Source organism: Belonocnema kinseyi, chromosome 5, assembly GCF_010883055.1.
Source record: "Belonocnema kinseyi isolate 2016_QV_RU_SX_M_011 chromosome 5, B_treatae_v1, whole genome shotgun sequence".
Classification (NCBI taxonomy): domain Eukaryota; kingdom Metazoa; phylum Arthropoda; class Insecta; order Hymenoptera; family Cynipidae; genus Belonocnema; species Belonocnema kinseyi.
In genome coordinates, this window is record NC_046661.1 from 124,301,320 (window position 1) to 124,327,293 (window position 25,974).

The 25,974-nt window shown below is 26.2% G+C and overlaps 1 protein-coding gene across 1 annotated transcript; it reads right to left on the reverse strand.

Moving 5' to 3' along the window:
• Positions 1–4,363: 4,363 nt before the first annotated feature.
• Positions 4,364–22,184, reverse strand: LOC117173870 (polyribonucleotide nucleotidyltransferase 1, mitochondrial-like). The gene is made up of 5 exons (XM_033362517.1): positions 22,027–22,184; positions 15,715–16,635; positions 11,591–11,764; positions 4,660–4,850; positions 4,364–4,545 (listed from the first exon to the last, which is right to left on the reverse strand). Exons 1-5 carry the CDS (start codon positions 22,182–22,184, stop codon positions 4,364–4,366), a joined length of 1,626 nt encoding a protein of 541 aa, XP_033218408.1.
• Between the last annotated feature and the right edge of the window lie 3,790 nt (positions 22,185–25,974).

A 25,974-nucleotide genomic window follows, 5' to 3' on the forward strand; every position in this document is an offset into this window, starting at 1 on the left:
CATCTATAAGAAACTTTGACAAAAATTTATAAAATTTCAACAAAATGTCAAAATTTTGAAAATGCACTCAATTTTTAAATTTTGGTTCCAAATATCTGCTTAACGAACTTAGCCTTTATTTTGGGAATCCTTCAAAAGTTAGCGTGGCTACAGCATATAGGTAACCATACATACAGACAGACACCGATAAAATTGTATGAGTTTCGGATTCTGTGTGCGCCGAAATGTAAAGATCCGTTAAAAACCAGAGACCGAAAATTTGGACGATTACATTACACTAACGTTTTTAATTTCCATCCAAATTAAAAATGTCATTTGGATAATTTGCAAGTATTTTTCTCAAGTATCGGAGACATTGACAACATTTTCTGAAACTTGAAAAAAAATTATGTAAAATGTTAAAAAAAGCTCTAATTTTTTAAATTGTGTGCTAATCGAAAAATTCGGCTAGAATAGTTTGAAATGTATTTGGTATCTACTGAAAATTTTGAATAAATTTTTTGGATTTATAAAAAAAATAATTTTTTCTATTTTTTGAAAATTTTCAAATTTTGGAAAAGTATATAACTTTTCCAATATTCATGAAAATTAGACATTTTATTTGGATAATTTGCAAGTCTTTAACCCATGTATGAGAAACTTTGACAACAATTTATAAAATTTCAACAACAAAAAATTTCAAAATTTTGAAAATGCTCTCAATTTTTCAATTTCGGTTCGAAATATCTGATTAACGAACTCAGCCTTTATTTTGGGGACCTTCAGAAGTGTATCAAATGCGGACTTGATTGAACCAATCCTTCAAAAGTTAGCATGGCTACAACATTCAGGTAACCATACATACAGACATACAGACAGACATCGATGAAATTTTATCGTTTTCGGATTCTGTGAGTGCCGAAACGTAAAGATCCGTTAAAACCCAGAGATTGAAAATTTGGACGATTACATTACATTCTCAGGAATGAGAATGTAAGAAATTGTAAACGACAATTATAAAAAAAAAGAATCGCATATTAACCACATAAAAGGTCTAATTTAAAAATTGCTAATAAATTTGTGACGTTGGCTTAACTTTTTAACTTTATACACTATACTATGATAAAAATGATATATTTTGGCATATTAGCGATGTAATTTCTAAAAGTTGAGAGATTTTAATAATTAGAAAGTTTCAATTGAAAAACTCTTGGTAATAATTTTCAGAGTTCAGAGTTTTCTCTACTAATTCAAATTAAAAATCTTAAAATAATGTGATACTTTAAAACTTGAAAACATTGATTAAAAAGTTAGAAAAAAACATAGATTTTTTAGTATTTTTAAATTAAAATTTCCAAGCTTCTTAAATATTTAGAATGATTTCACGATAATAACCAAATTTCTGTAAATTTCTGGAAAAATTTATACTGACTTCATATTTCGAAAAATTAATTTTAAGAGAAGATTAACCAAGATTGCAAAACATCTTAAATTATTTCCTAAAATTTCTCGAAAAAGATTGGGGGCGATTTTAAAGTAACATTTTTCAATTAGCAAGATAACAACGTTTTTTAAAAAAATTCGATTAAGTTTAAGAGATATTTAGAAGTTTAAAAAATATTCAAAATTAAATTTAAACTAAAACAACCAAAACTAGGTTGCAAAAATGTAATGTTTTGATTCTTTAGAAATAAAAATGCATTTTGTACAATTTCAAGATAATAAAAAATATTTACGAAAATTCATGGAATAATTTAAACTGATTAATTATTTTGAAAAATTATTTTCAAGAGAATATTTAAAAAGACTTTAAAAAATTTTCAACGATTTCCAAAATTGTCAAACAAAATCTGTAAAATTTAAATTCATTTTTTTTTTATTTCAGAACATTTTTGGAAAAATTCAAATAATATTAATAGATATTTAGTAGGTTTACATTTTTTGGAAATTATTTAAAAAAATCATTCGTAATTTGGAAAAATTTACAAAAATTGAAGCCAAAACATAAATTTTTGAAAATTTCAAAGCGTTTTAGGAAGTTTCAAAGGCTTCAAGAAAATAAAAAACTTTTCTTGAGATTCCTGGGACGATTTTTTTTATATTAAAATATTAATATTTGAAGAAAAATCTAGAAGGTTTAAAAAAATTTCAAAATATTGCTACCAATTTCATCAAACATTTGGAAGATGTAAGGGCATTTTTTAAAAATTTTCAATGATTTTGATAAATTTTAGGAATAATTCAAGTCAGTTTAAAATATATGCATTTATTTTTGAAAAAATTATACTTTTACGACATATCTGAAACCTTGAAAAATCTTTCTGAATTTTCTCAAGAATATCACATACATGATATTTACATAACCTTAGAAACAAATAAAAATTAAACCCACAAAAGAAAAATTTAAACGAAATGTTTATTTTGTATTCGTATTAATTTTATCTGTTTTGGTTGAAAATTCGTCTTTTTTGGCTGAGAATTCAACTTCATATTTTTCATATTTATTCGTTTTGACGTGTTAAAAAATTGAACAGTTTTATAAAAAATTAGTCACTGTTTGAAAAAATATCATCTTTTCGGTTAGAAATGCAATTGGCTGAATTAATTTCTTTTGTGGATAATTTATCTATTTTGTTAAAGTTTTCTTTTTTGGCATGAATTCAACTGTTTTTTTATTTAAATTAAAAATTAAAATCTTTTTTAGTTAAAATATCATTCACGTTATCTAAATAATATATTCATAATTAAATTTGTTTGTCTACTAATTACATTAACAACAATTGAAAATAATGTGAGAATTTTCTTTGCAACTTTAAAAATACAAAGGTTTTTAACTTATTTTAATATACCAAACGGATGAATCTTTGATTAAATAATGAATTCACGACAAAAACTTAAACGCTGATATTTTTCATCTAATTTAAAATGTTGATTATTCAAGTCATAAAGACGAATTTTTGAAAAGAAAGTTGAATTTACAGCCCAAAAATAGGCATTTTCTACCAAAATAATTGAATTTTCGTCGTAAAAAAAAAACAAGTTTTCAACTAAATAAGTGAATTTTCAATTGAAAAGGATCAATTTTACATCAAAAATGAAATTGCTACATTTTTAGGTAATAAAAATCAGTTTCAACAACAATGCAAACGAATTTTCAACAAAATTGGTTCATTTTTTAAATAAATAAATGAACTTTTAACTAAAATGATGTATCTCCAATCAAGAAGTTACATTTTTAACCAAACAGTTCTAGCAAGACTAGCATTCCATTGTTTGATAACAATGAAATGGTTTAATTTTTAGTAAACAAATTAATTTTCACATAAAAAGAAATAATTATTAACCAAAGTAATAGAATTCCATCCAAAAAGATTAATTTTCTACCAAAATAAATGATTCTTAACAAAATATATGAATCTTCAACCAAATATTTTAAATTTTCAAACAAATAAATGACTTTTCTACCAAAAACATTATTTCATTATGAATTTTGCACATAAAATTGAAATTGTTGAATTTCGAAACGTTTAATTGAGAATTTAAAAATTTTTAATGACGAGTTTGAATAAGAAAAAGTTTTAATATCAGAATTCATCAGGACTAAATTCTAGAATTTCCGAAGCTTTGACTTCATGCTATTCAATTTAGTTACCAATTTCAAAGTGTCCAATTTTAATCGCTTCGATTTTGAATTTATTAAAAATAAAAAGTTTTCAATTTTAAATTATTCAATTTTCAATGCTTTTAATCAGGTAGAATAAAATTTGTATTCCTTTAGATTAAAAAAAATCTATGTTACAAATTTCTAATGGGAAAATATTCAATTTTTAACGTTTTGAAAATTTCCTATTTTTGAAATTTTAATCTAAATCATTTAATTTCGAGATTCTCGAATTCAAAATAAAATTTTCGTCAATTTTGAACGCTTTGAATTAGAAATACAATTTCATCTCTTGCCTAATGAAATTGTGTTGTTAAATTATCCACTTTTTAGCGCTTTTATTCAGAAATGATACAAGTTCAATTCCGTTTCAATCCATTCCAAATATGGTCCGTTATTGAACATTTTACGTAATCTAAAATATTTTTAATTCGTTCATTGTCAATTCAAAATCATGTCATATATTTTTATTTAAACTTCAAACGCTTTTCTAAGATTAAAATTTTTTTAAATTGCCGGTTAACTGGAAAATGACACTGAATATATTTTCTAACTGAAAATTTCGTTTAATTGTGAGTCTTAGAACAAAAAATCGAATCACACAATATCTATTTTATGAAATAATTAAAGATTAAAGGTGTTTCTTTTGTACATTTCCCGGACCAATGACTGTCCGGAAAAAAATAAAAAATTTTATCATAAATAAAAATTTGGAAGAAATAATCAAAAATAAATCATTACCAATAAGTCGGTGAGTATTTTATAATCTTCAATCTCCGTTGGTTTTCCTTCAGCGTATTTTGTTACTAATCCCATAGCAACTCCTGCTACGGATGAACTAATGGGAACTCCAGCGTCCATCAATGCCATAGAACCACCGCAAACAGAAGCCATAGATGAAGATCCTATTTTTATAAAATAAAATTCAATTTTAAATTAGAAAAATGTACAAAAAAAAAGTTTTCCAAGTTGAATTATGCTTTTAATTGATTAATTAATTAATTAGTGAATTCATTCACCATTTGATTCGAAGACTTCGCTCGTCAGTCTTATCGTGAATGGAAAATCCTGGGGAAGAACTGGTCGTAATGATCTTTCGGCTAATGCGCCATGGCCCATTTCCCTTCTTCCAATGCTCGTTCGTCCCGTTTCATTGGTCGCGAATGGCGGGAACTCATAATGTAAGAAGAAATTCTTCTGCTTTATTCCACTGTAGAAAATAAAAATCTAGCAGCTTCTGACAAAAAATAGAGAGGACCATTTAAAATACGTACACTGCCCTGCACAAGTTTTAAACCACCTCTTTTTTTATGACTGAATAAATTCTCTTAATTTTAAATATACCAGAGCCAGTGGCAGACTGGCATGGGGGCGCAGTCGGGAGTTCCCGGCTGCGCCCCCTTGGCTGACGCCCCCTAAGCCATGCCAAGGCGCACCTAAAAGATTATATTGTTTAAACAAATAAATATATTTCAGAATTCAATGGAAAGTGAGTGAAAATAATATTCAATAATATCCACGATTTACAATTGTCTCTAATAAGTAATACGAGTAAAGTAAGATCGCGTCCTCCAATTTCTTTTCACCGATAATATATCAAAGAAATTTCCTAATGCATGTTTGTTCCTATTTAAGAAAATACTTTTTAAATGAATAATAAACTATTCATATTAAATAGGACACATAAATAAATTTTTATGGGCGCCCGCTAATATTTAGATTTTTACATATAGTAACTTTCGATGGCGCCTATACGTACGTTAAGGGAGTTTTCAGATCAACTTATTTATATATAAAGTATAACTCTATTTTAGCTTGCAAATATGAAAAGGAGAAACTCATTTAATTTATTACAAAATAACGACTAAGTATCGGCTGTATTTAATTGTTTTAGTAATTGCTAAGTTTAAACTCAATTCTTATATTAAAATGACTACTTATTAATCGGAATTTTTTCTTAAACAAGTTACTAGCTTACATTTCAAAAGCTCCGATCAAAGGATATATTTCTTTATTTTGTAAATTGTAAAATATTACTATATTTTGCTATACTTTTTTATATTAGTTGTTATTTTATTACAATCTTAGCATTGTTTTATCATTTTTAATGTTATTATTATGAATTCCATATTTAAATCAAGGCCTAAATCTTCGCGGCAAAAATACTTAAAAACTTGCAGTCTATGGTGTGACAAGTTTCATGTTTCAAAAACTGTTCAACAATGTTCATTGCTTTGTCAGTTTTATCTCTATAATGAATTTATTTCACGCTGCATGCTCGGTATTTGTATTTCTCCACATTTGTGCACAAACTTTTTAAAATTAAAGGTGAAAGCATCGACTAAACTGTAATTTGTTGATTTCGAATTCTCTTTTGTTAAAGCTTCTTTGGTTTTAACGAACACATTCTCATCACGTAGCTCGTTTTCCAAAATTCGAACTTTTCTACATTATGTTCAAAACTATTATATCAAATGAATATAAAATTTATTTTTGTATCTCGGCCCGAGATTGCTTATTTAAATATTGCAAAATAAATTACAAATTTTATTTATAATGATTAATTTAATATTTTTGTTCCTTATTTTGCTCCAAATTTTATTCTCAGCTGCCCTGAAATATCTATCGGTTCAAACAATGTATATTATCACAATTCATCATATGCATTGGTATTGAAACAGACGTATTTTCACTGTCTTGATTTTATAATTTAAAAAGTACGCCTTCTATAAATAGACTATTTTTTTATTGAAAAATTTAATTTTTCATTTTTAATGCTATTTTTTCAAGGTTGAAACTAAGATTAAAATAAAAACTACGCGTTCCATAAAAGAAGATTCATAACGAATTTGGAGCTGTTTTATGGGTGAATAAATTTCGTCCATTTATTTTTTTCGTAGTTTGTTTCTTTTAGCCCAAAAATTAATTTTTTTTACTTTTTATGTTGTTTTTTACGAATAAAACATAAACTTCGCATCCTACCAAAACGCGATTAACAAATTTGTATTTTTTTTACGCACAATTTTTTCTAATTCTCCTTTTTCTTGTTACTTGCAACTTGCATAGTTAGGCCACGAAACAGAATTTTTTATTTTTCATTAATTTTGTTTATACTCCTTAGAAACAGGTTTTCCTTTTCTCAAATGACCTTTTTTCGTATTAGCCCCCAGTATTGGGTCCCCGGCCGCGCCCCTGGGTGCCCAGTCAGCCACTGACCAGAGCTACAAAAATTTCTTTTTAAAAGGATGATTGTTTTCGAAATTCTGCATAAAATAAGCCCAGGGTGATACCAATTTGTCCAGTTTTTAAGTAGATATTGCAAAAATAATGTAAATTTCAATGTTATTTTTAATAACAAAAATATTTTTGTAAAATATATGGGACATATAATCATGAAGTTTCTATGTAATTTCCTCAAAATATATATATTTATTTAACTTTTATTCCGATTTTCCTACAGATAAAATGTTTTCAAATTTTTCCAACTTTTTTATTACAACTGAAAGTTCTTGAAATTCGAAAAGAAATGGTTTACAATTTATACTCGTAATCTGTTGTGATAAATGAAAAATAGCTTCAAAGTGAGCCCAAGAACACTGAAAAATGTTTGATTATTTCGAAAGCTATTGAAAATTTTAAAAAACATTGAAATTTACACTATTTTTGCAATATCTACTTAAAAACTAGACAAATTGACTTCACCATGAGCTTATTTTACACAGAATTTCGAAAACAATCAACCTTTTAAAAAGAATTTTGTTTTACCTCTGGTATAATTAAAATTAAGAGAATTTATTCAGTCATAATTTAAGAAATTTAAATTAGATTAAAAACCAAATTAAAAATCCTATTTAACGTCCAATAATCAAATTGATTCAAACTCCTGTAAAAAAAACAAGAATCCAACGACCAAATTTGGACCACAACGAACAAATAAAAAAATCCTACTGTAATCTGAAAAAAAAAAACAACAAAAAAAACTTTCGGACAAAAATTAGAAGAACCCAAAAATAAAAATCAACTACTTGTGGTTGAAAAATTTATAATCTTGTTTAAAATGCAAATATTTGATTAAAAATGAATCTTTTTAAATAAGAAATGCAGATAATAGGTTAAAAGTTGAACTAATTTCTTGCAAATTCATCTCTTTTATTGAAAATGTAACTGTTTTCCTGAAAGTTTTTTTAACCTTTTATTTATTTATTTAACTATCAATGTAACTGTCACATTTTTGATTAGAAAATTATATATTTGATTGAAAATTGATCTTTTCTAGTTGAAAATTCATGTACTTGGTCAAAAAATCGTCTTTTTTGGAACGAAAATTAAATTATTGGTTAAAAATTCATCACTTTGTCTTAAATATGCAACTTTTTGGGAACTAAGTTAACCTGGTTTTTAGCATTCAAAAAATTTGAGAGAAAATTTAACTGTTCGGTTGAAAACTATTATTATTTTTTAAAGTAAACTATTTGTATGGGAATTTAACTTTTTAGTAGAAAATATATATTCATTTTGTAAAAAATCATATTTTCGTGTTCAAAATTCAACCGTTTTGTAGATAATTCGTCTTTTTGGCTTTAAATTCAACAATTTTGTTGAAAATTCGTGTTTTTTGGTAGGATATTAATCTTGCTGAAAAATTCATATTTTAAAGTTCTTGGATGGAAATTCATCCTTTTTGGTTAAAAATGCAAATGCTTGGTTCTACATTAATCTGGTTTCATTGAGGATTCAACAATTTGGTAGAAAATAAAGCTAGTCGGTTCAAACTTAATTTTTTATTGTTAAAATTCCTATATTTTTGGTGGAAATTAGAATATTTTGTTAAAATTTAACTATTTTAATGAAAATTTAACTTTTTGGTACAAAATTAACTTTTTTTGTTTACAAAAATCATATTTTAGGATTGTAAATTCAACCGTTTTGTAGATAATTTGTCCTTTTGGCTTTAAAATTCAACCGTTTTGTTGAAAATATGTGTATTTTGTTGAAAATGCTACTACTTGGTTGAAAATTGAACTAGTTTGTGAAAAACTCATACTTTTTAAGAATCACTTCCATTTTAGTTAAAAATTGATTTCTTTTGTTAAAATTATAACTGCTTTTCTCAAAATTCGATTCTTTTTTGGTTAAGGATGAATTTTTTAAAACTAATAATGTAACTATTATTATATAACAATTCAGCTACTTAATTTAAAGTTGAACTATTTTGTTAAAAATTCATGTTTTTTGAAGATTCACCTCTTTATTTTAAAACTTACCTTTTTTCTTGAAAACTCAGTTTTTTGTATTGTTTTTGTTAAAAATTATTTTTTTATTGGAATAATGCACTATTCTATTTTTGGGTAAAAATGTATCCTTTATTAATTGAAAATGCATGTCTTTTTGTTAAAAATTCGTCTGATTGGTTATAAATAGGAACCAAAGATTTCATCAATATTTAGCAAAGATTTCAAAAATTAAGGCTTTGAATTTAATACTCTATAATTTTATTATGAAATTATTAATTTCCAAACTGTTCTCGAAACAGTGGAAATAGAGTAATTTTTTACGAAAATAAGGGAATAAATTCTTTTAAATACAAATAATATAGATACAGTATTAAATTCAATATAAAAAGCCTTAAGCTCCCCAGGTTCCAAGTCGTAATATATTGCATTTTCAAAAAAGTAGTTGAATTTTCAACCAAAAGAGACGAATTTTCAATATTAAGACGAATTTTTAACAAAAAACTTTTAAACAGGAAAATAAATTTTGCATCAAATAGTTGAATTAAAAAAAAATAATAATTTTCAACCAAACAGTTGCAATTGTAACCAAATATTTGAGAAGTTTTAAACGTTAAATTTTCAAAAACAAAGGATTAAACTTTAATTAAATAGTTATATTTTCGAGCTAAAAAGACAAATTTTTTAAAGGTAGTTAAATTATGAACCTGATAAGTTGAATTTTCAATTAAAAAAGATAATTTTTAACGATACAAAATGAATTTTCAAACGATAAAGATGATTTTTTAGCAAAATGCCCGACTTTTCAAACAAAAAAGATTAACCTTAAATCAATTAGTTGTACTTTCGTGGCAAAAAGATCAATTTTTCAAAAGACAATTGATATATCAAACTGATGAGTAGAATTTTCAAGAAAAATTATAATTTTCAACATAAAAAATTGCGTTAGGTTCTTGTACTTCCTGATGCTTTTGTAAACAAAAAAATACGTTATTCTTTAATATAAAATGGCAAAATCTTGTCATTTCACTATTTATAAAACAAAAATTTGTTTGAAGTGAAGAGTAAAGTTTGATACCCCAGTAGTTGGGACAGTAACTGAGAAAAAAATCAATATTAACAAAAAACTTGTATTTACAACCAAATTGTTGGACTTTCGATAAAAAAAAACATACATTTTTGGAAAAATTGATTAATTTTTAACAAAATGGCTGAAATTCCAATATAAAACTTCAATTTTCAATCGATAGGGATGTATTATCTATCGAAAAAGACAAATGTTCAACAAAATAATTGAATTTTTAATACAAAAGAACCTTTTAATCACATAATTGAATTTTTTTTAAATGGTCGAATTTTCAAATAAAGCAGATTAAACGTCAACTAAAAACAGTTTAATTTACAACCAAATAGTTGGGCTTTCAATCAAAAGAAATACTTTTTAAAACAAAAAATACATTCATTTTTAATCAAATTGCTGAATTTTCATGTCAGAAAGGGACATTTTTTATAAGACAAGTTAAGTTATCATCAAAAAAGTTAATTTTCAATCAAGAAAGCTGAATTGTCAATCAAAAAGATTAGTTTTCCACAAGAAAAGGAGAATTTTCAATCCAAAAAGGTACATTTTCTTTTGAAAAAGGAGAATCTTCAACAAAACGAATGAACTTTCAAACAAAAATAGTTGGATTTTTCTTATATGGTTCTATTAATTCAGTCCAAATTTTTATCGAAAAAACAAGAAAAAGTGATAAAATCTATTGGGAATGGTTAAACTGCGATACGCCACATGGCGACAAAAATCCGAACTAGAAAGATAGGTACGATTTGAAAGGTGCGTTTTAATTTGTGCATAAAAGTTTTTAAACGATTTTTGTTTGGATTTAAAGTATTTTTTGGATAGTACGAAAAAGCCTTTATCGGAAACAAAGGGGATTAGATAGAATTCACATCTTATACAGTGAAAAAAACACAAGTTTGGACAAAAACTATTTTCTGAGAAAAAGCAATTATTGTACTATTTATTGTAATTTTCAACAGACCATAAACTTAAATGGATTTATTTTCAAGGAAAAATGAGTTAAAAATACAAATTAAAGTTTATTTAAGTGTAGAATAGATTGAAACTTGCATGAGATAGTGAAATAATTGTTTTTTTATTTAAAAAACACCTTTGGATAAAAATGTGTTTTTTCACTATCGTACCTACTCTTTCTAGTACCAGTTTTCGGCACCAGGTGGCAAAATGGTAGACCACCATTCCCAATAATTAAAAGCAATTTATAAGTACATAATATAAAGCTTCAATGAGCACTTATTCCATTTTTAATATGATGACTAAAAATTGTACAAATTTTTCTAGTTTTATAGTTCAGTTTTAAAAGTTTTATTGTAATTTAAATTGAAATTAAGTTTAGCGAACATTTGCGAAAAATGTAATAAAATCGATGAATCCGATTTTTCTTCGCAATGTCGCAAAAAGACGAGAAAAGTCGCACAATCAGAACCCTGGAAAAGGTATTTCGTGAAACTAGTTTACAATAAAGACCCTAAAAATTCAACAAATTTAAATTCAACCTCTTAAAAGAAATACCGAATTAGATATTAAAAAATAAACAATTTGAATTTTTGAAATTTCTAATCTGAATATTTCAAAGCATAGTTTTTCCTAATAAGAATTAAAATAATTACAATAATATTTCATAATATAGCCACTCACCTAGACAGCATAGAAATCGTATCCATCTTCAGAGCACTTTCCAAAGAATCTAGAGTTACTGTACAAAAAACCTGAGTCTGTCCTCTCTGGAAAAGCGCAGAGCCATGAAGAACTTTATAAAGATCAACTTCACACCTGATATTCCTAAGATCTTCGAATCCTCTTCCATCACATCTGCAAAATAACCTCTTTAATTTCTGATTCACCAAAATCTCCGCATCCGAATTTCCTACGGGGTCATCTATAAACTACATTACCAATTTTTTGCTACTTTTGACACCCTCTCGCCCCCCTCGTTGATAGCTTCTTTCAAGTAAAATGAATGTAAATACCATATTAAATACAATATGAAACACTTTCAATTCCTAAGATTTCAAGTCAAATAGTATACTAAATTTTCAACAAACAACATTAATTTTCTAACGAGTAAGACGAATTTTCAACATATGAAGGATAAATTTCTAACAAAAAATGGAATAGTGCAATTTTCCGACAAAAAAATTAATTTTTAACAAAAAAGTCTGACTTTCCAAAAAAAAGTTTAACTTTAATCTGTTGTTTTACCAAACAACACAAAAATGTAACAAAATTATTAAATTTTAAATCCAAACAAATGAATTAGCCACAAAACGATGTAGTTTTCAACCCCAAAATCTGATATTTAACAACAAAAAAATGCGTTCGTTGAATTCTTAAATAAACCAGCTTAACTTAGACCCAAACCGTTGCATTTTTTATCCAAAAGAATGATTTAATTCATATTTGCTAGTTTGATAAAAAAATTTAACAAACTGGTTCAACTTTCAAGCAGATAGTTGAATTGTTAACTAAAAAAGATGAATTTTCATGAAAATAGGTTAATTTCTAACCATATAGTTGAATTAAAAAAATGACTTAAAAGAAATGAATCTTAAACTGAATAGTTTAAGTTTTTACCAAATTACTGATAAACTTTTAAATACAAAGATTAATTTTCGTTCTTCTAGGACGAATTTTTGATAAAATACATGAATTTTCAAATACAATTATGAATAATAAAAAAAAATGAGTTTGAAAAAAGGGTTCAACCCAAAAGATGACTTTTTAACTCAGAAGAGGAATTTTATAAAAATTCAATAGTTAAATTCGCAACTAAGGATGTGATTCTTAAAAAATATGAATTTTTGAGAAACTAGTTCTACGTTTAACCATGTAGTTGAATTTCCAACTAAGAAAGGCTAAATTTTTATCGAAAAGTTCAATTTTCAACCAAAATGACAATCTTTCCAGCAAGAAGATTAATGTTCTACCGAAAATATAAAAAATTTTAATAAAAACTTTAAAAACTAGTTGTTAATATTTTAACCATAAAGACGAATGTTTACAAACAGAAAGATTAATTTCCTACCAAAAAAAGCACGAATATTTTAACCGAATTCAAGAATTCTCAGCAAAAAAGTTGCATTTTCAACTAAAAAAGATGAATTTTTAAACAAAAAGATGAATTTGATACCAAAAAAGACGATTTTTCTATGAAATTCGAGAATTTTCAATCAAAAATGTTAAATTTTAAGGAACGAATTTTTTAATTTTTAAGAAATTAGTTTAACTTTAAAACAGAGTAGTTACATTTTTAACTAAAAAGGTAAATTTGTAAACAAAACGATTAATTTGCTACAAACAAAACTAATTTTCAAGAAAATTCAAGAATTCTCAACCAAAAAATTGAAATTTAATTTTTATTTAATTTTAGAAAAAGTAGTTCAACTTTAAAACAGAGTCATTAATTTTTAAACTAAACAGGTGATTTATAAATGAAAAGATTAATTTTCTACCAAAAAAAAAGCAAAACACAAATTAAAAAAAAATCGAAGAATTCTCAAACAAAAAGTTGAATTTTCAACAAAAAAAGATGAATTTTTAAACAAAAAGATTAATTCGACACCAAAAAAGACGATTTTTCAATAAAATTCAAGATTCTCAACTAAAAAGTTGAAATATTAAGAAATTAGTTTAACTTTAAAGCAGAGTTGTTAAATTGCTAACTTAAAAGGTGAATTTTTAAACAAAATGATTAATTTTCTACAAACAAACAAATTTTCAAGAACATTCAAGAATTCTCAACCAAAAAGTTGAAATATAAGAAAGATTTTTTTTTAATTTTTAAGCAACTAGTTCAACTTTAAAACAGAGTTGTTAATTTTTTTAACTAAACTGGCGAATTTTTAAATAAAAAGATTAATTTTCTTTAAAAAAAAACACAAATTTAAAAAAAAATCGAAGAATTCTCAACCAAAAAGTTGAATTTTCAACAAAAAAGATGAATTTTTAAACAAAAAGACGAATTTGATACCAAAAAAAAGATGATTTTTCAATAAAACTCTAGACTTCTTCACAAGAAAATCGAATTTTTAAGAAAGAATGCAATTTTTTAATTTTTAAGAAAGTACTTCAACTTGAAATGCAAGTTGTTAAATTTCTAACTGAAAAGGTGAATGTTTTAAATAAAAAGATTCATTTACTACCATAAAAGACAAATTTCTGAATAAAATTTAAGAACTCTAAATCAAAAAGTTGAATTTTCAACTAAGAAAAGAATTTCGAAGCAAAAACATTAATGTACTACCAAAAAGACTAATTTTTAATCAAACTGAAGAGTTCTCAGACAAAAATTTCATGTTTCAACGAAAACAAATGAATTTTTAAAAAATTCAAGAATTATCAACCAAAAAGTTGAATTTTCAACTAAAAAAGATTAAATTTTAACCTAAAAGTTCAATTTTCAACCAAAATGACGAAATTTCCAACAAGAGGATTAATGTTCTACCGAAACTACATTTTTTTTAAACAAAAAATGCAAAACCTAGTTGTTAATATTTTAACCACAAAGATGTATTTTCATGAACAAAAAGATTAACTTTCTATCAAATAAGAACGAATTTTAAACCAAATTCAAGAATTCTCAGCCAAAAAGTTGAATTTTCAACTAAAAAATATACATTTCTAAGCTAAAAGATTAATTTAATACCATCAACGACGAATTTTAAATAAAATTCGAGAATTCTCAACCAAAAAGTTAAAATTTTAAGTAAATAATTGGTTAATTTTTAAGAAATTGGTTTAACTTTAAGACATTGTTGTCCAATTTTTAGCTGAAAAGGTGAATTTTTTAACAAAATGGCTAATTTGCTACAAAAAATACGAATATTCAAGAAAATGCAATATTTCAAAACCAAAAAGTTGAAAATTAAGAAAGATTTTTTTTAATTTTTAAGAAACTAGTTCAAGTTTAAAACAGAGTTGTTAATTTTTTAACTAAAAAGGTGAATTTTTAAATAACAAAAAACGAACTTTTAACAAAAAGATTAATTTACTACCATAAAAGACAAATTTGTCATTAAAATTTAAGAATTCTAAATGAAAAAGTTGAATTTTTAACCAAGAAAAGAAGAATTTCGAAGCAAAAAGATCAATGTACAACCAAAAAGCTTAAATTTAATAAAGAACTTGTCTTAATTTTTAAGAAACTAGTTCAACTATAAAACAGAAATGTTCATTTTTATACTAAAAAAGTAAATTTTTAAATAAGAAGATTAATTTTCTATAAAAAAAACACAAATTTTTCAAAAAATCGAAGAATTCTTAACCAAAAGGTTGAATTTTCAACGAAAAAAGATGAATTTTTAAACAAACAAAAAAAAAGAATTTTTACCAAAAAGATTAATTTAATACCATAAAAGAGAAATTTGTCAGTAAAATGCAAGAATTCTAAATCAAAAAGTTGAATTTTTTACTTAAAAAAGAAGAATTTCTAAGCAAGAAGATTAATTTACTACCAAAAAAGATGAATTTTTAATCAAATTGAAGAGTTCTCAATCAAAAATTTCATATTTTAACTAAAAAAGATGAATTTTAAAAAAATCCAAGAATTATCAACCAAAAAGTTGAATTTTGAAGTAAAAACATACATTTTCAAACAAAATTCATCATCTGTAAATCTACTAAAAACGTTAACATATATACTTTTAAAAATTTGATCTAAACTCTAAACGCAACATAACTTTAACTGCGACCCCCCCCCCCCCCCCCCCCCTATTAGTTACCCACCAAAGGTTTTGTGAGACCCTTATAAAATCGCAAAATACCTTAGATTATTCTCGAAAATAAGCTGTCTAAAAATTTCCTTAGTGACTTTTCCAAAAGCTTCCACAGCCAACGGAAGATCCAAATCTGAATAGCTCTGCTTCATACTGTCCAAAACTTCTTTCCTGACATTATTAACTGCCGTATCCCGCGATATTTTATCATGATTCTTATCCATGAATATTTCCCTGAGTTTCATTTCCGCGAGGGACTTGACAGACTCAAAGATCTCATTAGAGTGTTCTGGAACTGGATCGACGGGTCTTTTTTCTTTGCCATGTTCAGCCTGGAGTGTTTCTATTCCATTAATAATACTTTGGCATTCCTTGACAGCAGTTTTGATCGCTTTTCTGAGATCTTGCTCATAGACATTGTCGGCTGAACCTTCAAGCATTACAACTAAATTTCTTTTGGTAGCGCTCACTATTAAATTTAAGGTGCTACTTTGCATTTCTCGTCTCGTAGGATTAAAAATTACTTCACCGTCGATTAAGCCTACACGAACGGCTCCAACAGGACCGTTCCAGGGTATGTCAGAGAGAGCCAGGGCGGCAGATGCTCCGTTGATGGACAAAACGTCGGGATCGTTGACTCCATCCAGGGACAGCATATTGCACATGATTTGTGTTTCATAATTGTAGCCAGATGGAAATAAAGGGCGAATTGATCGGTCGATTAATCGACTGGTGAGGATCTCGTGTTCCGTTGGACCGAGTTCTCTCCGGAGAAAATTGGTGGGAATGTGACCAGCGGCTGCTGCTTTTTGTCGGTAGTCCACGACAAGTGGAAGAAATGATTGCTGAGATCCAGAGGTGTAAGTTTTACTAACTGCGGTCACCAGAACCTCGGTGTCGCCAGAGTTCACGACGGCGCATCCATCGGCAAAACGGGCATATTTTCCGGTGGAGATCCAGAGATTTTTGCTGAATCATTTTTATAAGCAAAATTCAAGCAGATCATTTATAAGTTTACCTAAACTTGATTAAATGTCCGAAACTGAGGTATATATGACGAGGACTTGAAGATATTAGAATAACAACTGGATGGACCAATTTTTAGAAATTCTGTTTTTAACGATTTTAAAATTTTTCACCATATTTGACGACGATCAGGTATATGGAAAAAAAGTTTTTCCTTTCGGTAGAAAAAATAAATCATTTCTAAAATTATGAAAATAATAACTGGATAAGGACTATTTAATTTTTTTCACTCTAATTACACAGAAAATAAAAAATATATATATGTTTTTAACTCGTTGAGTAAATTGAACACCATGGAGTATAGAAATAATTTTATTTTTGGCCCTTATCCAGCTGCAATTATCATATTTTCATAAATTCTCAAATTTCATCGCGAAATTGTGGCAAAAATTTGGCATATCCAAAAATACATGTTCTACCCATTAGGGTTGTCCACAAATGCATTGGAGAGTTTTTGGTCAAATCTGAATGCATATCATCCCCAAATTTGTTCGAACCCTCAAAAAGTAAATGAGTTTTTTATGTTGAAAAAAATATATATGTATTCAGAGTGACCATTTTTTTTTATTTTTTATCTCCCGGTTTTCTCGGTGAATATTCGTGATTTCTTCAGGTTGATAAAAAAAATAACTTTCTTTGAAAAACTCACGGTTTTTTCACATATATTATAAATTGCGGAAGTCGATAAATGTCAGAAAACTTTTTTGCATGAAATTGATTTTTAAATCATATAATAAGAAGAATAATGAAATTGTTGTGTATAATAAAGGAAAGTATAGATAAGCGTTTTATTGCACACTAGCAGCAAATGCACACGCGCAAATCGCGCGTTCCTGTCTCTGAATTTCTATTTACTACCATGAAAATAAGCAAATTTAAAAATTCATTATTGAGCCTATTATGAAATAATAGTTAATAATGAATAATTTCGAATTGCAAGCTCTTGAAATTTAAAAAAATATACCAACGATTTTGGACAATTTAAACAGAAAACGGAGTTGAATTGTATAACTTCGAAGTCGAAGCCCTAAGAATTAAAAAATTGTGATTTGAAGAATCACGAAATTATAATGATCCTAGATTAAAAACTTGAAATTATGAAAATGTAAAAACGTTAAAAATTGTATATTTAAGATTCAAATTTTGGAAATTGGATACTTTAAAATTAAAAGTAATTGAAATTGTATTCTTCATAATTAAAAGCGTTCCAAATAAATAATTAAAGATTGAAGACTTTTAAGTTTGAATAATTTTAATTCAAAGCGATTAAAATTTGACAGTTTAATATTGAAAAATTGAATCTTTCAAATCCCAAGCTTCTGATATTCTACAATTTTAAATTGTCATGACATAATAAAATTACAAGTTAACATGAAAACTGATTACAAGACGATTTCTAAAATGAAAAATGAATTAAATTATTTCAAATAAAAAACTTTTGAAATATATAGTAATTTTAAATGGGAAACATTAAAAATAAAAAAATGTATACTCCCAAATGTTGAAACTTAAACGAATGAGAACTTCATTTAACACTGAACAAAATTTTAGTCACCGAAAATTGTGTTATTAAATTTTTTTTATACTCAAACACTTTAACATTTCAATTATTGTAAGTAAATTAAAACCGCCTAAAAATGAATAATGTTCAAATTGCTAATAATATTTTCAAAAATTAAAACCTTAAAAAGGAAAATATTTAAAATGTAGTGTTGTTAATAAAAATTCAGAAATCTAAAATCGCAATTTTTATTCATTTTTATTCATGCATCAATTTCAGACAGATTAGTTTTTATCGTTTTTTGCTTAACTTAATTTTTTTTTCAAATCTTCCTTTAGAATTATCATTCATTCTAGAAATTTTCAAATATAAAATATTTTCAATTTGAAATAACTTATTTGTTTAAATTTTCAACTGAGAATCGGAAAATTTTCAGATTTTAAATATAAAATTATAAATTAAGATAAAAAATACAAAACAATATTGTTATGTTATGATTTCATTTTTTGAAAATGTACAGTTTCATGCTTTTCAATCAAAAATTGATTTATATTTACATCCAGAATTAATCAATTGAAAACAGACTATCAAGGCCTTTAATATAAAATTTAGAAATATGTAATACCGAAAAGGTCCCAAGATTTTGAATATTTGAATTTGAAACAACAATTTATTGAAATAAAAAATTCCAAACCTCCACAAATCAATCAAAAAATATATGATTAATAAGTATCATATGTAGTATCAAGTGACATTTAAAATGACTGGATAGGTTTTTTTACTAAAAGATGTCATTTTTTCAAATCAAAATTCATTTTTACTTTCACCATTACAAATTGCAGAATTTTAAATAATGCGAGAAATATTGTAAGCCTTTAAAATTGAATTATTCTAAACACTTTCAAAATTATATAATTTCTAATTGGGAACGTTCAAGAAATACAAAATGAGCAAATTATAAAATACGGGAAATTTCCAGGTGTGATATCTCGTACAGAGTACAAATAAATAATTACTTTTTAAATATCACCCCCAAAAACCTGTTTTATAGGGTCTAACAACCATAAGTGAAAAATTGCGTTTTGCATTTTTTTGGCGCTAATTATAATGTTGCGTTTTTTAAAATTCAAATTGTTTCTAAACATTGACTACTACTTTCCGCTAATAATAAAATCTTTACATAAATTACAAAAAAAATTATTATTATCATGAGCAATTTTCTATTAGAATGGAGTTAGAAAGTCGCAATTTTCTCTAAATTTTTCAACTTGTTTTCAACTTTTCAGTTAGAGCGAAACAGTGATCGATTAAACAGAAATAATTGTTTAAACCATGAGTTATTATTTATAAAAATAGACTCTCTTAGAATAATCTTATCATAAATTTTAATATTTTCTTTAAATAATGCTGTATAGTTGCCGTTTTTTCTTAAATTTTTAGCTTTTTGTCCACTTTTCACTTCATGAGGTAATAATAATGATTTCAAATTAACATACATAATGGTTTAAACAATTTATTATTGTTTATGACTATCTTTTGTTAGATAATTGCTGGAAAGTTGAGGTTTTTCCTGAAATTTTTAGCATTGCTTTGGCTTTTAAGTTATAAACTAAAAATAAATGTACATTAGCGAACATATTTTTTAAACAATCTTCATTTATGTGAATATATCTTACTGAAATAAAATAGATTTTTGAAATATTCTTCTAATTTTCGACATGGATGATTTTTAATGTAACTTCTCCTTTAAGTAACCTATATTTTATTTTTTTTTAAATTATATTTTAAAAGCTAATATCAAATTTCCTAGGGAAAAAATGAAGAATATCGATTTGTTTACTTAGTAGCAATATCAAATTTTATTTTGAAATTTATTTGATGCGAATTAACTGGTGAGCAACTTCACCCCACACGAGCGACTTTACCCCATTTTGCAGTCATTACTAAAAGCCTTTTGTTTGAATTAATATTAGTATGAACATTGATTATTTTTTCTTAACTGAAAATTCAATGAAAAGTTGAAAATTTCTTTCTAGAATTACTCTAATAGGAGATAGTGATAAACAGTAATACATTGTTTAAACAATTTTTTATTAACTTGTCTTAATTATTATCTTACCAAGTACAAAATTGACAGAAATTTAAAATTTCAGAAAAAAACAGAAACTATCTATACTATGGGAAAGGATAGTTATAAACAATAGTAATTTATTCAAATAATTGTGTCTTTAAATTGATTATTACCACGCTCTAAGTGAAAAGTGGACAAAAAATAGAATATTTAACAAAACCGCAATTTTTTAGCTTTATTTAAACTTACTAATATTAAAATTATTACTTGTTTAAACAATTATTTTTGTTAGTCTGAGTTATTACATCACACTAATTGAAAACTGTATAAAAGGTGGAATGTTAAAAAAACGGCAACTTTCTATCATTATCCTAAGAGAATATTGTTATAAATAATAATAAATTATTTAAATAATTATTTCTGTTGAAAACCCTTTACTTTCTAACTCTATTTCAAGAAAAAATTACTATAAACAATAATAAAAACTCACAAATTCAATTTTTTACTAATGTTTTTTTTTCTAAGAAATTAGAAAATAATTGCGGGAGCGATATTTAAAAAAATAAATGTTGATTCGTATTCTGTGCATAATTATGAAGAAAAACGTTTAGTTTCAACTTGATTCGCATTTACTTCTTGTGGATTCGAACAAATTTGACAAATTTGAAAAATTTGAACAAATTTGAAATTCGAACAAATTTCATATGCATGAAAATTTGAAGAAAAATTGAAGATGAATCAAGTTCTTCTATCATTTTTTTGTACATCATGGAAAGTTTCATTTTTAGTTCCTAATCAGTTGTAATTATCATGTCTTTATTTGATTTTCAGAAAAAAATGCCGGTCATTCTAATTTCCAAATTGAAGTCTACCAAACTTTAGAGTATTTTGACTTTCAAATTTGGAAACGGATGCGCTAAACATTAAAAACTAAAAACTAAACTAAAATTTCAGAAAACAACGAATTTTGAAAACAAAACTAAAATTTAAATATTGATTCGCTGAATTTGCCAACAAAATTAATATTTTCAGAACTTGTTATCAGCAGTTTTAGCTTTGTTTTATTAATTATTATAAATCGCGAAAGCATAAAAATCATCTGCATTTACTATTTAGATCACATAGTTTATTTTTAGTATATTTATTCTGAACAAAAAAAAACTTGTAATAAGGGGTGATAGGAAAACCAAAAAATGTAGTTAAAATTAGGTTCCTTTTTCACGGATAAAAAGCTACAAATTCAAAAATTAATTTTAAAACTATCACGGATTTGAAATGAGCCAATTTTTAATATTTCAGAAATAATTTCTTGAACTTCGAAATTTTTCTCCGTAAAGTTATACCTTAAATTGATAATAATCTAGAAAATCATTATACTAAAGGAGCATTCTCCAATCTCTATATCACAGTACACATATAATTATCTTTTGTCATTAAACCATCTTTGAACTATAAGACAAGATTGGTCAAAATCAAAAATATATCTATAGAAACGAATCGTGTGATTTTGGAGAACAGTCAGGAATTTTCACGTTTTTGTGAAACCGGGAGTATAAAAAGTGAGGTTATACCATTCTTCTACAAGATTTGTTATTCCGCCTACCTCAGATAAGACTTTGAAATTGATAAATTTGATTTATAAAAAATATTTTTATTGCAAAACAACACTTTTACAAACAAATCGAAGGAATACAGTACAAGGAAACAAAAAATATATAAAATATATGGGTACGGTGCATACGGTTTCTAAAGTTGTACTTACTTGTTTGACAGTGAAACTTCAACTTTGGCCTCATTACGAACCTTACTTTTCGTACTATACAAAACTCGGAGTAAGGTATTTTTTAAATGAATGCCCTTACTGCTCGAAAATATTAAATTATTATGATTTAATAACCTATAAGTGACAAACGCCGCCATCTTTTACTGCGTGCCACTCGTTCAGTGCGCACTACAGAGTGCGCAACGTTGCCATGGTAACGAATATGGCGCACCATGTCGATGGAACACGTGCGTTGTCAGATTAGGTTATGTTAATTATACCATAGATGGAATTTATCGAATTTATGTACGGGAATTTAGAGAGCGATTGGGTCGATCGCCCCCTAAACACACCAAATTTTAAATTTGATAACTTGTATAACTGGTACATGAAATGCTTAGGATTCTAAATTCTCTTGAAAAATTTGAGCCCCCTAATTATAATTCCTTATTTTTATTTAGTTATTTTTAAATTTTATTTAAACCACGTACTCCCCTTTATTAGCTTTTCGTATTAATTACTGTTTCTTATTACTTATAAGAAAGTAGTTCAACAAAGATAAAGATTTGTCAGTGAATACAAAAAATGCATCCAAAATGTAGAGTTTTATAGTAAAAAAAAAGATGAATTTTCAATAAAGAAGATTAATTTTTATAAAAGACGAATTCTCAATAAAATACATAAATTCTTAACCAAAAAGTAGAATTATAAAGTTGAAAACTTTCTGCAAAACGGTTCAATTTTTATAAAATAATTACATTTTCAACTAAAAATATAAAAATTTTTCCAAGAGGATTAATTTTCTACCATAAGAGATGATTCCTCAACAAAATATATCAATTTTTTACCAAATAATTAAATTTTCAACCAAGAAAATTTTATTATCAGAAGACGAATTATAAACCGAGTACATAAATCTCAAACCAAATAGTAAAATTTTTAATCAAAAAGATTAATTTTCTATCAAGGAAGAAGAATTTTCTACAAAATACATAAATTTGTAACTAAATCATTGATCTTTCAAGCAAAAAAGATCAACTTTAAACTAAAAATGGAACAGGTGAATTTTAATTGAAAAAATTAATTTTTAATGTAAAAAAACGAATGTTCTACAAAAGTTAAATACAACAGTTGAATTTTTAACCTTAAGATTAAGATATGAGGTTTGAATGAAAAAGATGAACTCCCAATAAAAAATATAATATTTGATATTTTAAGTAATGGAAGATTCTTATTTTAAATCAGAAATAGTTTAATTGAACCAAAAAAAGAAGAAATTGAAATAAAATACTTGAATCCTTGATAAAGATTTTTCGCTTAATAAAGAAAAGAAATTCTAAAATGTAGAATTTTTTAGTTAATAAAAATGGTCAACCAAGAAGATTAATTGTCTACTAAAAATATGAATTCTCCACAAAATTCCTATATTTTTAACCAAAAAAGGGAATTTTGAATCTAAAAGGGCGAGCTTTCTACAAAACAGTTCAAATTTTAATCAAATAATTACATTTTCCACCAAAAAAGATTGATTTTCTATTAAAAAAGTTGAATTCTCAACAAAATACATAAATTTTCAACCGAATAGTTGATTTTTTACACCAATAAGATTAAATTTTAACGAAAAATTCAACAGTTAAATTTTCATTGAAAAAAAAAATTAATTTTCAATATAAAAAACCAAATCGTTTATGTTATAGTTAAATCTTCTACCAATCTATTACATTTTAAAGACAGAAATGGATCATGAATCTTCCATACAAAAAAGTTTATTTTCAATTAAATTGTTATAATTCAAGTTACAAAAATTATATTTTAATCCAAAAAAGAAATTTCCATCAAAGCACATAAATTTTAAACTAAAAAGTTAAATTTTCTTCCAAGAACATTCTTTTTCTATCAAAAAAATACGAATTTGCAAATGACATTTTAAAGCAAAATTTCGTTAATTTATTTACAATTTAAGGATAAAAATGCAGAACTAGTTAACCAACATTGTTTATTTGGGTGAAAAATCAAAAATTCGTCTTTCGATTGGTACCAAAATAGATTTTTAAAATCTGCCTAATTGTAAACTTTAAATTACTGGACGATTTACCCTGAATTTATTCACTTTTTTATATCATAACTTTTCTACTCTCACCCAGAAACTCGATATCTAAGGAGTAAGTTTTTATTTTTTATTATAACTGAAGATTATATTTTTTTATTGCAATCCGCAGCCTAGCGTGTTCCAATTTGTGGCTAGTATCACTTTGAGATTGTCATCTGACACATCTATTTTCTCGAAAATAGAAAGTTTTTTCTAATAAAATTTTGTTGGATTTAAATCAACAACATGACATCTCGGATGTAGATTTCTGTCTTATCTTTAAATAGTGATTTCGATTTTACAGAATGTTCTATCGCTCTCCTGAAAATGTTCGATTTTGTTGGTTATATAGATATGTACTGTCACCGTTCAATTCGCCTAAATATTCATATAGCCCTAAGCTCATGAAAAGGATTTTGGGGAAAAAACAAAAAATACTTAACTCATATTTTGCCTTGAAAAACACTATTTTCTTAGCCCCAAACAGTTCCGGGGCATCATCAGGGCCAGAGTTTTCGATTTCATGCGAAATCGTGCAGTTGCGCAACTAAGGCGCAGCCAAGGTTTGGCTGCCAGTGTCGGTCCAACACTGGGTACCAGTATTGGACCAAACCTGTCTGCCATCGTCGCGCCATTGCCAGATTGATAACTATGGCCTTGACACTGGCTACGGTCTAAGGATTTGACAAAAAAAATATTTAAAAAATAAATATTAATTGATTGCGAATACTTTGAATATAAATATTAATGGTCCTGTTTAGATTGAATGCATATATTTCATTTTGGACATTATATTACAAATAAAATTTCTAACGCTACGGGGTATCGAACCTACATCAATATACCGAAATCTATTGCCTAGAAGTCGGACGTGCTAAACACTTTTTTTTTTAAACAATGTTTATTGAAAGAAATTTACATAATATGTGTATATACATTTATAGCGCTGTAAAAAACATTGATAAAAAAAAGCGCTTGACTTATAACGCTTAAAGGGTGTATGTTCTAATCGGCCTACGTTAGGCGCTCGCAGAATCGTCATGGGAAAATAAAAAAAAAATATAATTATGCTGCTTACATATCTACTATTACATACTGGAGTGTACTATCTATATTTATCTTGATTGATAACTAGAAAAATTTACAGAGAAATGGAAAATAAAAACTAGTTTAACATTTGTATGTGCAGTAATTATTTATGCTAGCCACCAATCCCGCTTTGTATTGAGCCTGTGTTTGTCCTTAGTGTCCCTTATGGCTATGTTAGTTGAGTAGGTATCTACGTGGAATATTAAAATTCCCATACATTTCATTTGCCTTGTGTAATATTTTTTTATCAAACTTATGCCTATGTATATGATAAATAGCGGGTATATTATTGACATTTTGAAGATAACCTTCGCTATCTAAGTGTGTAAATGATTCTGGAGGTATATAACCAGTTAATCTCGCTTTTTCATGATAACCAGGATTTGAATAATATGGCCCCGCAATTAGGGGGTTTTCAGTGTTACATGCTGCACTAGCGATGTGATTCCTGGTAAATTTCAGTATAAAATTATCTATACGTGGTATATTAGCGCAATCGTATAATATTTGATTGGAATAGTGTCGTCGATAATTTGACTCGGGAGTTTTGTACATTTTTAGACAGGCTCTGAGACAATTTCTTTCGAAGACCCTTAATTTTTCCATGGTGGAAGGCGCTATATTGAACCAGACCTGGCACCCGCACGTCAATATGGGCTGTATGAGCAGCACATACGAGGGTAGTTCAATAAGTCCTTAGAATGAAGTATAAAAACAATTTTTTTTGGGTAAATTTTTTTTTATTTTTCAACATAATCTCCTTGGAGCTC